General features: G+C 43.9%; 1 protein-coding gene across 5 annotated transcripts in view; it reads left to right on the top strand.

The window, feature by feature from the left end:
• The first annotated feature begins 286 nt into the window (after positions 1–286).
• Positions 287–12252, top strand: part of gata3 (GATA binding protein 3) — a 15902-nt gene continuing 3936 nt past the window's right edge. Inside the window, exons 1-4 of one of the 5 annotated variants that reach the window (XM_027026830.2) lie at positions 287–375; positions 6527–6905; positions 8216–8743; positions 11438–11583. In XM_027026830.2, the coding sequence (XP_026882631.1) occupies positions 6686–6905; positions 8216–8743; positions 11438–11583 (894 nt within the window). In that variant the 5' untranslated portion in view covers positions 287–375; positions 6527–6685. Of the gene's footprint in view, positions 376–2841; positions 2860–4340; positions 4512–6144; positions 6906–8215; positions 8744–11437; positions 11584–11647; positions 11689–12252 lie in introns of those variants that run through there. The other 4 variants (XM_027026833.2, XM_027026831.2, XM_027026832.2 and 1 more) reach the window with 4 other exon arrangements.

The raw sequence follows: 12252 nt of genomic DNA, 5'->3' as shown, positions 1-12252 counted from the left end.
AAAAGGTTCGTTACGGGTTCGTGTGCGCTCCAGTGCAGGTTAAGTGTGGTTTTTTTTCCGCAACCTGCATCGACCCGGAAGAGCTCGCGCTTGCTGTACAGTAAGTACGGTAACTCTCTCTCACTCTCTCTCTCTCTCTCTCTCTCTCTCTCTCTCTCTCTCTCTCTCTCTCTCTCTCTCGCTCTCTCGCTCTCCCAGTGTGTGTGTGTGTGTGTGTGTGTGTGTGTGTGTGTGTGTGTGTAGGCTAGGATGAGAAAGGAGAGCAGCGAGGACCAGTTTTCTCTTGCTGTAAATGCCATCGGCACCTCGATCTGTTTGTCACTTCACATCTGAAGCGCATCACAAAAAAGCCCAACCACGCGTCAGCCTCCGCAGGTCAGTAAATGTTTAGATTTCTGTTTTGTCTCGTTTTTCTTTTTTTTTCCTCTCTTTTTTTTTTTTTTTTTTTTTTTTTTTTTTTTTTTTTGCAGCGGCACAAAGAATTAGCCTAGCTGCAAATGCAACTCAGTGAATTAATTTAGCATGCTTTCGCTGTCTTGATGCCCGATGCGTGAGGTTTTTGTGAGAGTTGGCTCCGTCTGTTTGGACCGCTTCAGTTCACATTTTGGATGGATTGAGAGAAAATGCTGGCGCACGCACGTCAATAGTTGCAAGCAGCACGAAGCTTCTCTTGTTCTCCCGACCACTCTTTAATGTTGCGAGTATCTGTCAAACTCCAGTTCGGTGTAATAAATGGACAAAGCTCACACAAGCTCCGTGGGAAATGAAGGTTGTTTTTTTTTGGTGTGTGGTGGGTTGTCTAATATCGATTCTGTTTATTTATGGCTTGTGTTGAATGCAGTAAGCTGTGTCTAAAGGGGGTTTCGTCATTTTCATACATTTAGACTGGTAGTTGGTAGTTGGTAGCTCAAGTCCTCGCGCGCTTACTCATTTCACAGGCCAGATGCAGGCTATGCATTCAGCCGGCACCCACGTCCACTTTCGGAAACCGCAGTGGGATTTTATGGTAGGGTCGGACGCCCTGTATTTTAAGAGTCATTTTCCCGCCTCCAGTTCCTTGCACAGGCGAAGATGAAGGATTTTAATGATCTATTACCACCTGAGTGTGCGTGAGTCTGCCTCCCCTAACCCGTGAAATTGATCTGATTAGCCCCGCAACGGGTCACAAAGAGAGCTGAGTTTGCTGAAACTGCGCTTCCAGTCACCTGCGCGCGCGCGCGCGCGTGCGTGCGTGCGTGCGTGTGTGTGTGTGTGTGTGTGTGTGTGTGTGTTCGCTGCGCGTTTGAAGAACTCCGAGAGCACGGCGACATTAGGGGACACCATAGGCCGTCTTTTATGGTGCAGCCTCGTTTGTTTTTATTTGCGTGTAAGAGAGGGCGAACGGAGCAGACGCGGCCTCGCGGTTCCATTGACTGGAACCGAATGAGCGTGAAACAGCTGCTTTTGCCTGATAGCAAGACTGGCCACTCAATTCAGCAGCGGGGTGGAGTGATCGGAAACGACGTCGAAATTTGTCCCACGTCCTCAAATCACTACTCCACCGAAACAAAAAAACAAACAAAAAACGTGCTATTGTTTGAACGGGAATATGGCTGCAGTGTAATTCTTTGTTTGGCCTTTATGAAGATGTCACATGCCTCGGACCCAACGACAGTCAAGCTACACGAACGAGGGGTTCAAATAAACGCATATGTACAGTGGTACACTGTTTAATAATATATAAAAAGAACCATATTTACGTTGAAACTCTGGTGTACATTAGGCCGTCAAACGAACAGTGGCGGCGAAATGGACAGAATCGAAATGAAGATGTTGGCGTGCTGGAGGCGTTGAGGCTCCAACAGAGGTGACAGCCGCGGGAGGTGATGGCAGTCTTTCTCAGGGCCGCCTGTCTGATCTGCCCTTCATCTCTTCCTTGCTTTATGATTTACCAAAAACAAAACTTGCTCTCGAGGCTCTCTCGTTTCCCCTCGACATTTTAATGATAATCGTTCTTAGAAATACGGGTTTTCTCACTTTGACTTATGTTGTAGAATTTTACACAGTCGCGTTGATTCTAAGAATCAGAAGAAGCCTAAATATCGCATGACATAGGAACTCAAAAAGAAACTTTGTTCTTGAAAAGACCTAAGAGTACCATGAATTAATCATATTGTACCCTTTTCTAACGGTTCATCTTAAGGTGGCTTGAGTATCCGTTTTTCTTTCTTCAGAAGATACATTTCGTGCTATTATTATAATTATTATTTTTGTTGTTATTATTATTATGTTATGAAATAATGTGTGTTATTAATATTATTACTATTTTATTGTTGTTGTAATAATTACGTCAGTTGAAATACACAGGAGAAATCCAATGCTAAAATAGTACCTACTTAATTGAGCTCTTCTGGTGTTTGTGTCCAGCGATGCGTATAAACCAAATCTTTAAAAAAAAAAACCTCTGTTGTAATTTCGGTGTGGTCTGTTTTCGGTCGTGTTGTGATTTTCCGCTGTGATGTAAGTGAGAAGCAAACCGTTTTGTTATTTAAAAATGAATGTGCCGTACGTGCCCTTAAATGCGTGAATATTGCAAGTGTTTCGCTCATGTTTCGCGCGAGCCGGAGCACCCTCGCCGAGCCCTTCCTCGGGTCTCCAGCTTGATCGTAATGATGTATTCCAGTGGCTAGGCGCGAGGCCGTGCCCCTCGCGTCACCCCGCGCGCACCCTGCGGCTGTTTGGACAGCTTTAGCGGTTCGCGGGCAGTCCAACTGTAACGCCACGTCCGTCAGACGGACACTTACGCCACGCCATCTTTTTCATTGAAGCGTTCCACGGGCCTTTGCTTCGGATTGTCGTGTTTTCACGATTTGTATAAAGGTAACCTGCGTTAAAGTCTGCATTATTATTATTATTATTGTTGTTGTTGTTGTTGTTGTTGTTGTCGTCGTTGTTATTGTTGTTCCCTATATCGAGTATTCCTATTTTTACTTGGCATGAATTGGCAACTTAGACAATTTTGATACTGAACAAATTTAAGGTTTAAAGAAGCACGTAGTTGTCCCAAAATTTTAGAATTTTGGTTTATTTGAGAAAAACGTACGGCCGTTTTGCAACCAAAATAAATACCACCACCATCACAACAGCAGTATAATAAATCTATTTATTTGTTTTTATTTGATTTTGTTATTGCTGTCGTAATAAATAAGAGTAACAACAACCCAAATACGGACAACAATAACAAACGCCATGTTTCACCATTATGAAAGGCTTAGGCCGATATTTAGGATGCTCTAATAATTACTATCTTTTTATTTTTACCGTTGTCATTTTGTTAAAAAACACACCACCAAAATAATTACGCGGTTGGACTTGGGGTCGCCGTAGACAAATGGTGGCCAATAAACAATGTGTGTTATCAGAACACATCATCTTACACTCGTTGGAGTAGACGAACATACAGTGAAAAGTGTGACGTCTTCTGATTTTAATCTGTGTTGCCTGACATAATAACTCACATACTATCGCCGGAATCTTCAACCTGACCCGCTATCACTGTCCTACCACCGATTTACTATATAGGCCCACCACCAAGCGTTTATGAATCAGTTTGGTTATCCCTAGCCAAGAGTGTGATGTTATTTAACACAAGTACACACACACACACATACACACCCACACCTGTATAACCGTGCCTAATGTTACACTGGTATTGTTACAGGCATAATTTAATAAAAACCCCACCGATTTACATATGTTGGCGCAGCAATTTTTGTTGTGACAGAGAAATGTATGATGGATGACCACATTAAAACTGGGCTGGTTTTTACGTGAGACAAGCGGTTCTCGCGCCTCCCAGACTCCTCACATGGCGTCTCTGGAGTGTGTGCTCGAGCAGACTTCCATGTCGTGTGCCCTGAGCTTTAAACATACAGTCAAGAAACAAAACGCACAATCAGGATTTTATATTTTACCGCCGCGTGGTTCCTTTCGAGCACCTCTAATGCGCCCTCGCGGGATAATAGCGCGCGGTAATTATACGAGTCCGCTGACAGCTTGACAATGACAGCAGGATTGCTCCGCGTGAGCCAGTGCAACACTTTCCGTCCAAGTTCAGACTCCTTCCGAACGAAGAAGACAAATGTCTCTCGCGGAAGCCGCGCAGGGGGTGGGGATGGTAAATGTTCCACGAAATCAGCAATTTTCTGTTTTCTTCTACAGTTAGTTTCTTTGTACGTCGCTCGCACCCGCTTACGTTTAAAGTGAAGCACATGGAGATGCATGTCAATCCTTTATGAGCAGGTACACACGTCCACGCGCGTGAACACGCACACGCACGCACACGTGATCGCGCACGCACACACACACAAAGAGTAAATGATACATACGGCTGGACATAGTCACTTAATGTATTCCAGGTTACAAACTCCCGGTGCTTTTATTTCACTATCGATTTTTGTATCAGATCCACCGAACAAGAAGACTAACATTGACGCTGGGTTGGAGAGAAGATAAAACAAACTACCAAACTCGTGAGTGCGCCTTACGCTTTTTGTTTAAAGCTCTTCGAACGAGCACGCAGATTTCAGTGGCCGTTTTCAGATGGTGCGTTCCCGCCCTCCTTCCTTCCTATCGCGCTCGACCAAATTCATTTCCTGCCTGTTTACTCGAGCGGTGACGTCACGTCCAGTGGCGTCGGCGAGGCTGGCCCGCGAGCGCATTACAGGGCATCAAAAGCGCAGCCCCCCTGTTCCTCAATTGCACTCCGTCAATCTGCGGGGACGAGCCAGCCAAACCGGAGCATTAGACACAAAATACCACCCCCATGGGCCAAGCCCCCCCCCCCCCCCCCCATTACCGTGCAATCAAGTGGAATTATGGGCAGCCCAGGCGCTGCGCGTACCTGGAGCTAGTCGGCAGCATGGTCCTTCTATGTCAGATAAAAATGCATTTTTAATTAGACAATGAACGTCACTACAATAATCCGCGCGCGAGCGGTGTTCTAGTGGGTGCGTGCTGGAATGCGTCACGTTGCACGTGGGGTGAGGCGGATCCCGATTAATATCGCAGACGCCGTGCAACAGCGAATTGCAAGCGCGAGCCCCGGGACCGCACAGGGGAAGCCTCTGTTTTTGTACGGTCCGGTCCGCGAAAGGACGTGGACGAGTTTCTGTACCGCACCGCTCCCTGAAGTCTTCTCGTGCTCCGCACAGCGTAGCGAAAACACGAGCCCAGTTTGCAGCACGGAGACAGGACCTTTAGGAAAACGTGCCCGTCACCGCGAGAGGACGCACTGTCACAATTTTAAGAGTGTGTATGCTTCGCGAGCTGCCACTGTGAACGCTCTGGCACACCGAAAAGGCAACAGGTCACAGAAGACATGAGCCCTCATTATAAAACACTCAGGCCTGCATTTTTAAAAGAAGTACTTTCTATTAAGTAATTTCAACTGACTGATATATAACAAAATTATGCTAAAATACTTAGTAGTAAACTGAATGTTCATTATAATTCACAACGTTCTTTAATGAAAGAAACATACTTTTCTTTCTAGTATAGTATAGGCCTATCTATGTAGCTATTCTTTTCGGAGTGATATTCTAATGTAAGACTAGTGTAAGGTATTGGCTTTTAAATATGTACTTTTATAAATTTTATAAATTACGATTCTATAAATTGTAATTATAACTGCATTTTAGTTTGACGTTATGTCAGTACATATATAGTAAGGAATAGCTCGTGAGTTCATGTGTGCGCGCGAGACTCTGTGTGTGTGTGTTTGTAAATACAAGTATGAAATCTGTCTGTGTTTAGGTATAAATACTCGTGTATTTGTGAATGGGAGGCGGTAGGGAGGGCGAACTGTGCGCGGCTCCCGGTCATCTTTCCCTGGCCCATTTTATTCAATTAGGCCGGGCGGTGTGGCCCCTCCCCTGCCGATGACACCGAGAGACCCTCCTTAAGTTGCGTCGCGCCACAGCTGTCTGAGAGCATTGAGCTGCCTGGCGCCATCCTAAAAGAATGCCTTCAATGTAAAAAAAAAAAAAGCAAAAAAAAAAAAAAACGTTGGGACGTTGCTAGTTCAGAGAAAGAGAGAGAGAGAGAGAGAGAGAGAGAGAGAGAGAGAGAGAGAGAGAGAGAGAGAGAGAGAGAGAGAGAGAGAGAGAAAGAAACAGGGTAGGGGGAGAGGGCTACCGCCGCGCATAAACAGAGATTTGATCAGTGAGTTAGAACTTCGCTCGGCTCCGTGCGCAGAAAGCTATCAAGCACAAGCCGGCTCGGCCTTGCACGACTTGTTGCGTCGATACGCAGAGTTACAGAGGGAGAATTAAAGAAGCAGAAGAAGGACTAGATGCGTCTTTGGACTTGTTTTACTCGGTATCATAAAGTGCTTATTTTTTTAGGCGTATGTAACATTTAAAGGCAAATTCGCATTTACTGAAGTGGCCGATCCAGTAGTCGTGACGAAGTGACATTTTGCCCATGATAAAAAAGACGACAAGCAGTCGCAAGGACTTGACAGTAAAGTTGTTTTCTTCAATTACAGGTGATCGGAAGTAAATGCGTTTTCTGAAGAAACGCTGAAGAAACGTGTGGATTATTCAGAGGAGGAAAGCGGACTGTTATTTTTATTCACTTTTTTTTTTTTTACTGTCGCCTTGTGTGTGTTGGTTTTACCTGAGTGTATGAACGTTTGCTAAACACGATGGAAGTAAGCGCTGACCAGCCCCGCTGGATGACCCACCATCACCCGGTCATAAACGGCCAGCATCCCGAGTCGCATCACCCTGGACTGGGACACTCCTACATGGATCCCTCGCAATATCCCCTCGCTGATGATATGGATGTATTGTTTAATATCGACGGACAGAGTAACCATCCGTACTACGGGAACCGGGCCGTGCAGAGGTACCCACCGCCGCACAGTAAGTGGCTTTTCGAGTTCTATGTTTTCTTATTTGAACAGATCCCATTTGAAATGCATTTCGAAAAGTAGAGTGACAGATCCCAGCGGAATAGTTTGTTTTTAAGGTCATAAAAATTGTTAACGGAACCGGTTTTCTTGAAAAGAAGCTCAGTCATATCAAAAATGCAACTAGGTCTTCTGAAAGCTAGAGGATAGTTTGCTATGTTTTAGTTCTGAGTGGCGTGTCATTGGTTTCACAGCTTTCTAGTAGTCGACTGCTACAGATAACCTTTTAGAATGTAACGTTAATTATTATTATTCTAAGGCCTTTGGCTATGAGAACACATGGTTTCAATGTGCTACACATTAGTTCAACTGTTTCAGCGTTTGAAATTAAACTTGAATTGAAAAAATAGTATCTTTAGGACATAGGCACTTACGCGTATAGGACATTTATTGTGGTATACAATATGATGAAGATTGTTGTTTTAGAAATAAAGCAAAAAATAAAAAAAAATAAAAATCCTACTTAGCTTTTTTTTTTTTTTTTGCGATTAATTTAATAACTCCAAAAAGGCATCTTTAAATAATGAAACAGTGTTTTAAGCGAGCTTAGTCTTACAATGACTTTAGAAATTACATTAAAAGAAACTGGTGAGAGAATTAAATTGCGGAAGAGCTATCGGTTTAATTTATTGACATGACTTCCTGAGTGTCACGGTGAACGCGTGACCTCGTTTTCTATTGAGGCATTCTCGCTTAAACATCTCAATACTTTCAGAATTCACTGAGTTATTGCAGATACTTGGGGGAGGGATCGGGTACCGAGAGTCCTAACAATGAGCGGCGAGCAATAGCTGTTAATTGAGTCTTCCGTGACCCATCGAGAGTCTCCTAACCTAAAGACTGTAGGCCTGAAGTAAAGTTTCACAATGTACCGTTTTAGTTAAATTGTCTTTTTCATATGTAAAATGACGTAGATTTTCCGACAAGTCAGAAATGTCCTTTAGAAGATTAAAGCTCCCAATAAATGCTCTACAACTGACAAGTATCGCAATAGGAACATTATCTTACATTATAGCACACGTGTGCTTGACGGGTTCAAGTTTTGGATGGAGCTTGTTTTAAAATCTTTTTTTTCTAAATGAATTGTTAATGACGTTACATCTTGTTAAGCAACTATTATTCACGACGTCCCCAGTATTTTTACTGTTTGATTTTATATGGCTTGAAATTGACTTTTGTTCAAAGCAGCATCAGGCTGGTTGTGACGTTGTTTTCTCAACGGCCTCCGTGCCTGTCTCTGTCTCTTTTTTGTTGTTGTTTTAGGTAGTCAGGTGTGTCGCCCGTCACTGCTGCACGGCTCTCTGCCCTGGCTCGATGGCAGCAAAGGGATTGGCCCCCACCACAGCACTTCCCCATGGAACCTCGGCCCCTTCCCCAAGACGCCCCTCCACCACAGCTCCCCGGGGGCTCTGTCCGTCTACCCGCCCGCCTCGTCCTCCTCTCTGTCCGCCGGACACTCCAGTCCACACCTTTTCACATTCCCCCCGACTCCACCCAAGGACGTGTCCCCCGACCCGGCCATCTCCACACCGGGCTCCGGCTCGTCGGTACGGCCGGAGGACAAAGAGTGTGTAAAGTACCAGCTGCCGGACAGCATGAAGCTGGACCCGGCCCACAGCCGGAGCATGGCCGGCATCGGCGCGGGCGCGTCCTCTGCGCACCACCCGATCGCCACTTACCCTTCCTATGTGTCCGATTACGGGCCGGGGCTCTTCCCACCGAGTAGCCTCATAGGTGGGTCCTCTTCTAGTTATGGTTCCAAAACGAGACCGAAAACGCGGTCCTGCTCAGGTAGGCGTGAGCTTTATTATCCCTCTTTGCCTAACGTAACCACAGTCACGCATTGTAACAATGGCCTTTTTCACAGGACTCTCTTTGCATTGGCATTCTGTTCACTTTCCTCACAAGCAGCCTCCCAGCTCAGGCCTCTGTTATAGGCCTTCCTTCAGCCCCGTTTCTCTCTATAGAGCCCAGTTTCCAAACGCAGGCAGAGCCTGCAGGCTGGCACGATGCTGCTCAGTGACTCCATTCCTTGTGCCACTGAGGAGGGGCCCTGTTGGGTCTGTTAACCACGAGCAGAGTTCATTGAAACAAAGTCTGCACGCAGGTTTCACTAGTGAACATTAAGATAGTGATAGCTGCCTAACAATAGTGATTTTCCTGATAAGTCAGCTATCATAAAATCCCATTAGAAATGTTGATGAACCTGCCAAAGGCACAAGACAATCTTCAATGACCATAGAAATATTTTCAGTATAATCAACTTTTGTTGACTGAGCCTTGATATAAGCTATTAGCATAAGTGTAAAATTTGCACAAGGCACTGAAGTCACCTTAATTTTAAAGGTTATATATAATACATATTAATCCTTCAAGAAGTGAAAGATAGGACACAAATTCGTTAATATTCTGGCTTACTCTACAAATCAGTGCCATATTAATATGATAAACCAATTTCAGACTGTAGAGTATCTGTTGTCGACTTGTGATAACTGCAATAAGTCCTTATACATGATTAAACATTGCCCAATCTTTTCCGATGAGTCCAGGCAAGTGGAATTGGAGCGCGAGGGTTTTCCGGGTGTTGCATTTTTCTCAACGCCTGATTCTCTGTGCCTCCCCGTGCATGGCCTGTCTCTCGAGCGTTTATGTTTAAGATAATCCAATTATTTTCAGACTGCTGCACGCGACAGTTGCATTGTTTACTTAGCACAGAAACTTTGATAGAGTCCGGATGCGCCCCGGATTGCGGGGAATAACGAATGAGCTCGCGCCATGGCAGGGGCTCCGGTTGCGGTGGCAGAATGTTATCCAAACAGAGAGTGAAATTATTTCAAAAGGTCACTTAGTCATTCCAACAAACCAGCTTTCCTCAAATGCGATTAGTGCTAGGGCCGTGTTAAATAATTTGCTATTGGTAGATAGATAATATGATATTAACAAAGTAATTTATATTCGGTTTTCTAAATAATCGTTTTAACGTCCATTTTATGACTTGGTACATTCTGTGCTGACTTTTACATATTAAGTAGCATGTAGTTTTTTTTCTTCTTCTTGGGGTCTGAACCATAAACCTGAAAAGCTGTCGGCAGTTTGATTTGTGGTCTCCCAGCCAAACCCGGAACAAGCTTTGCGCAATAAGCAAGTAGCGTAATATAGATAGAAACGCCCACATTGTAGAAACAGGTACGCGTTGTATTTTTCCTAGTATAAAAGCTCTTTGCTAGCTGTGGCAGCAGCTGCTGTTTCCACTCGGTATCTGTCACACCACTGCAGATCTCGGAGGTGACGCTCCGCCGCCGTGCAGGCGAAGTGCCGCGTAAAGGGTTTGCTGCTCCGCGTAGGGGAGTAGAAGTCCTGCCGCGTGAAGGGAAGGGGTGTGGGGAGGTGGGGGGGGGGGGGGGGGGGGGGGGGGGGCGGCATTCGGTAAGGTTGTTTTTCGTTTCTGCAGAGCAACCGGAGGCTCGGGTCACTGCGAGGCGCGCACTCCTCGCCTGTCACTCAAACGGAAAGGATGCCAGTCAAACGCACTTACGCAAGGAGCGCAGGTTACGCAAAGAGTTAATTAGGCCTGCATTTTCACACAGCGTCACTGAATATAGCAGGGATAAGAACAGCAGAGAAAATTATTTGATAATCTAATAATAATAATAATAATTATTATTATAAAATAATAATAATAATAATAATAATAATAATAATAATAATAATAATTAGTAGTAGTAGTTGCAGTAGTAGGCCTATACGTATTATTATTAACCCAATATCGAAATTTATAAATGTTTTCTACTGGTCTGGGAGGTTGTTTGGTAGGAAATGAATTACAACGTAATAACGGATAATGCTATATTACTTGTGCCCTTTCTGAATGAGTGGGGCTGTTTTCATGGAATCCCTTTTTAGCTTCTACACTGTGATGGCTTTGATAAGACCTGCCTGTGTGTGTACAGTACCTACTTACACTTTGCTGTGTGGCTCTTTTTTGATGATGTCATGTTGCAATTTATAATGCCGAGGATACATTTAGAGTTTTAGATTATGGTTTCATTATTATTACTACTATTATTACTATTACTATTATTATCGACAACAACAACAAAAATGATGATGATGATGATGATAATAATAATAATAATAATAATTTGGTGAATGATTTCATATGATACAATTTATGACAAAGTACAATGTCATATTCACATTGGAATGTATACTCACATTTTGCAGAAATGTTATAGTTTTACTGTCCAAATGTCCATCAATTTGATCAGTTACAAATATTTCATTTAAAAATGCTGTTTAGTGTGTGTGTGTTTTTAAATAGCAGCATAACGGATTAATTTAACGTGGTTGTCAGTGAAATATAGCGCAGAGACGCTGTGGCGTAAGACTGCGCGCGTGTGAGCACTCTCACGTGCACGGGCTATATTTGTGTATGCAGAGCTTTTATCAAATCAGTCCTACATGCGTACATGTTTGTGCTTGCAGAGGGTCGAGAATGCGTTAACTGCGGAGCCACCTCGACCCCTCTGTGGCGGCGGGATGGGACCGGCCACTATTTGTGTAACGCCTGCGGACTGTACCACAAGATGAACGGGCAGAACCGGCCCCTCATCAAGCCCAAGAGAAGGCTGGTATGTTTCCGTTTCGCACTGCATTGATGACACTTCCGTCTCTCTTTCTGTTTTCTCTATCCAGGAAGAAGCATTAGCTGCAAGAAATTGACTCTCCAAGTGCAGGTCTCATTTCTTTTAGATAAAATTACTGCAGTGATGTCTGTTATTATTATTATTATTATCATTATTATTATTATTATTATTATTATTATTATTATTATTATTATTATTATTATTATTTTTAGTGCCCTCCTTTTTAATTTATTTTTTCTCCCCTCTCATTCCACATACATCGGTATTGACAAATATTTAAACCCATTGTTGATGGCGTAACGAAATTCATTAAGCACTGCAAAACATCTATGAAATATATGAACGCTAATCTTAAAGAAATAAAAGACGAATAAGTTACCCCCAAAATGACGTTTTAAAACCACGACTAGCACCGATGTTAAAATCTCGCCGCAGATAGTGTATTTAGGACACTGTTTGTCAGACAAGGAATTTTTCTGAACACGAACCTTGTTTGCAACTTTGCAATAGCAAGGCCCTTGCTTCCGAAAGGCCTCCCCTCTCCCTCTAATGCAAAAAGCCGACTTCCCAGGAAAAAGCCTACCGGATATCTGACCACTGCTGATAAGTCCCCTTTAACAACATCGCGCGCTTCCCCAGCCTAAACATAAAGGC

This window comes from Electrophorus electricus, chromosome 7 (genome assembly GCF_013358815.1).
Source record: "Electrophorus electricus isolate fEleEle1 chromosome 7, fEleEle1.pri, whole genome shotgun sequence".
NCBI classification, from domain to species: Eukaryota; Metazoa; Chordata; class Actinopteri; order Gymnotiformes; family Gymnotidae; genus Electrophorus; species Electrophorus electricus.
The sequence above is the reverse complement of the archived record's forward strand: the minus strand, read 5'-3'. Positions and strand labels throughout refer to the sequence as shown.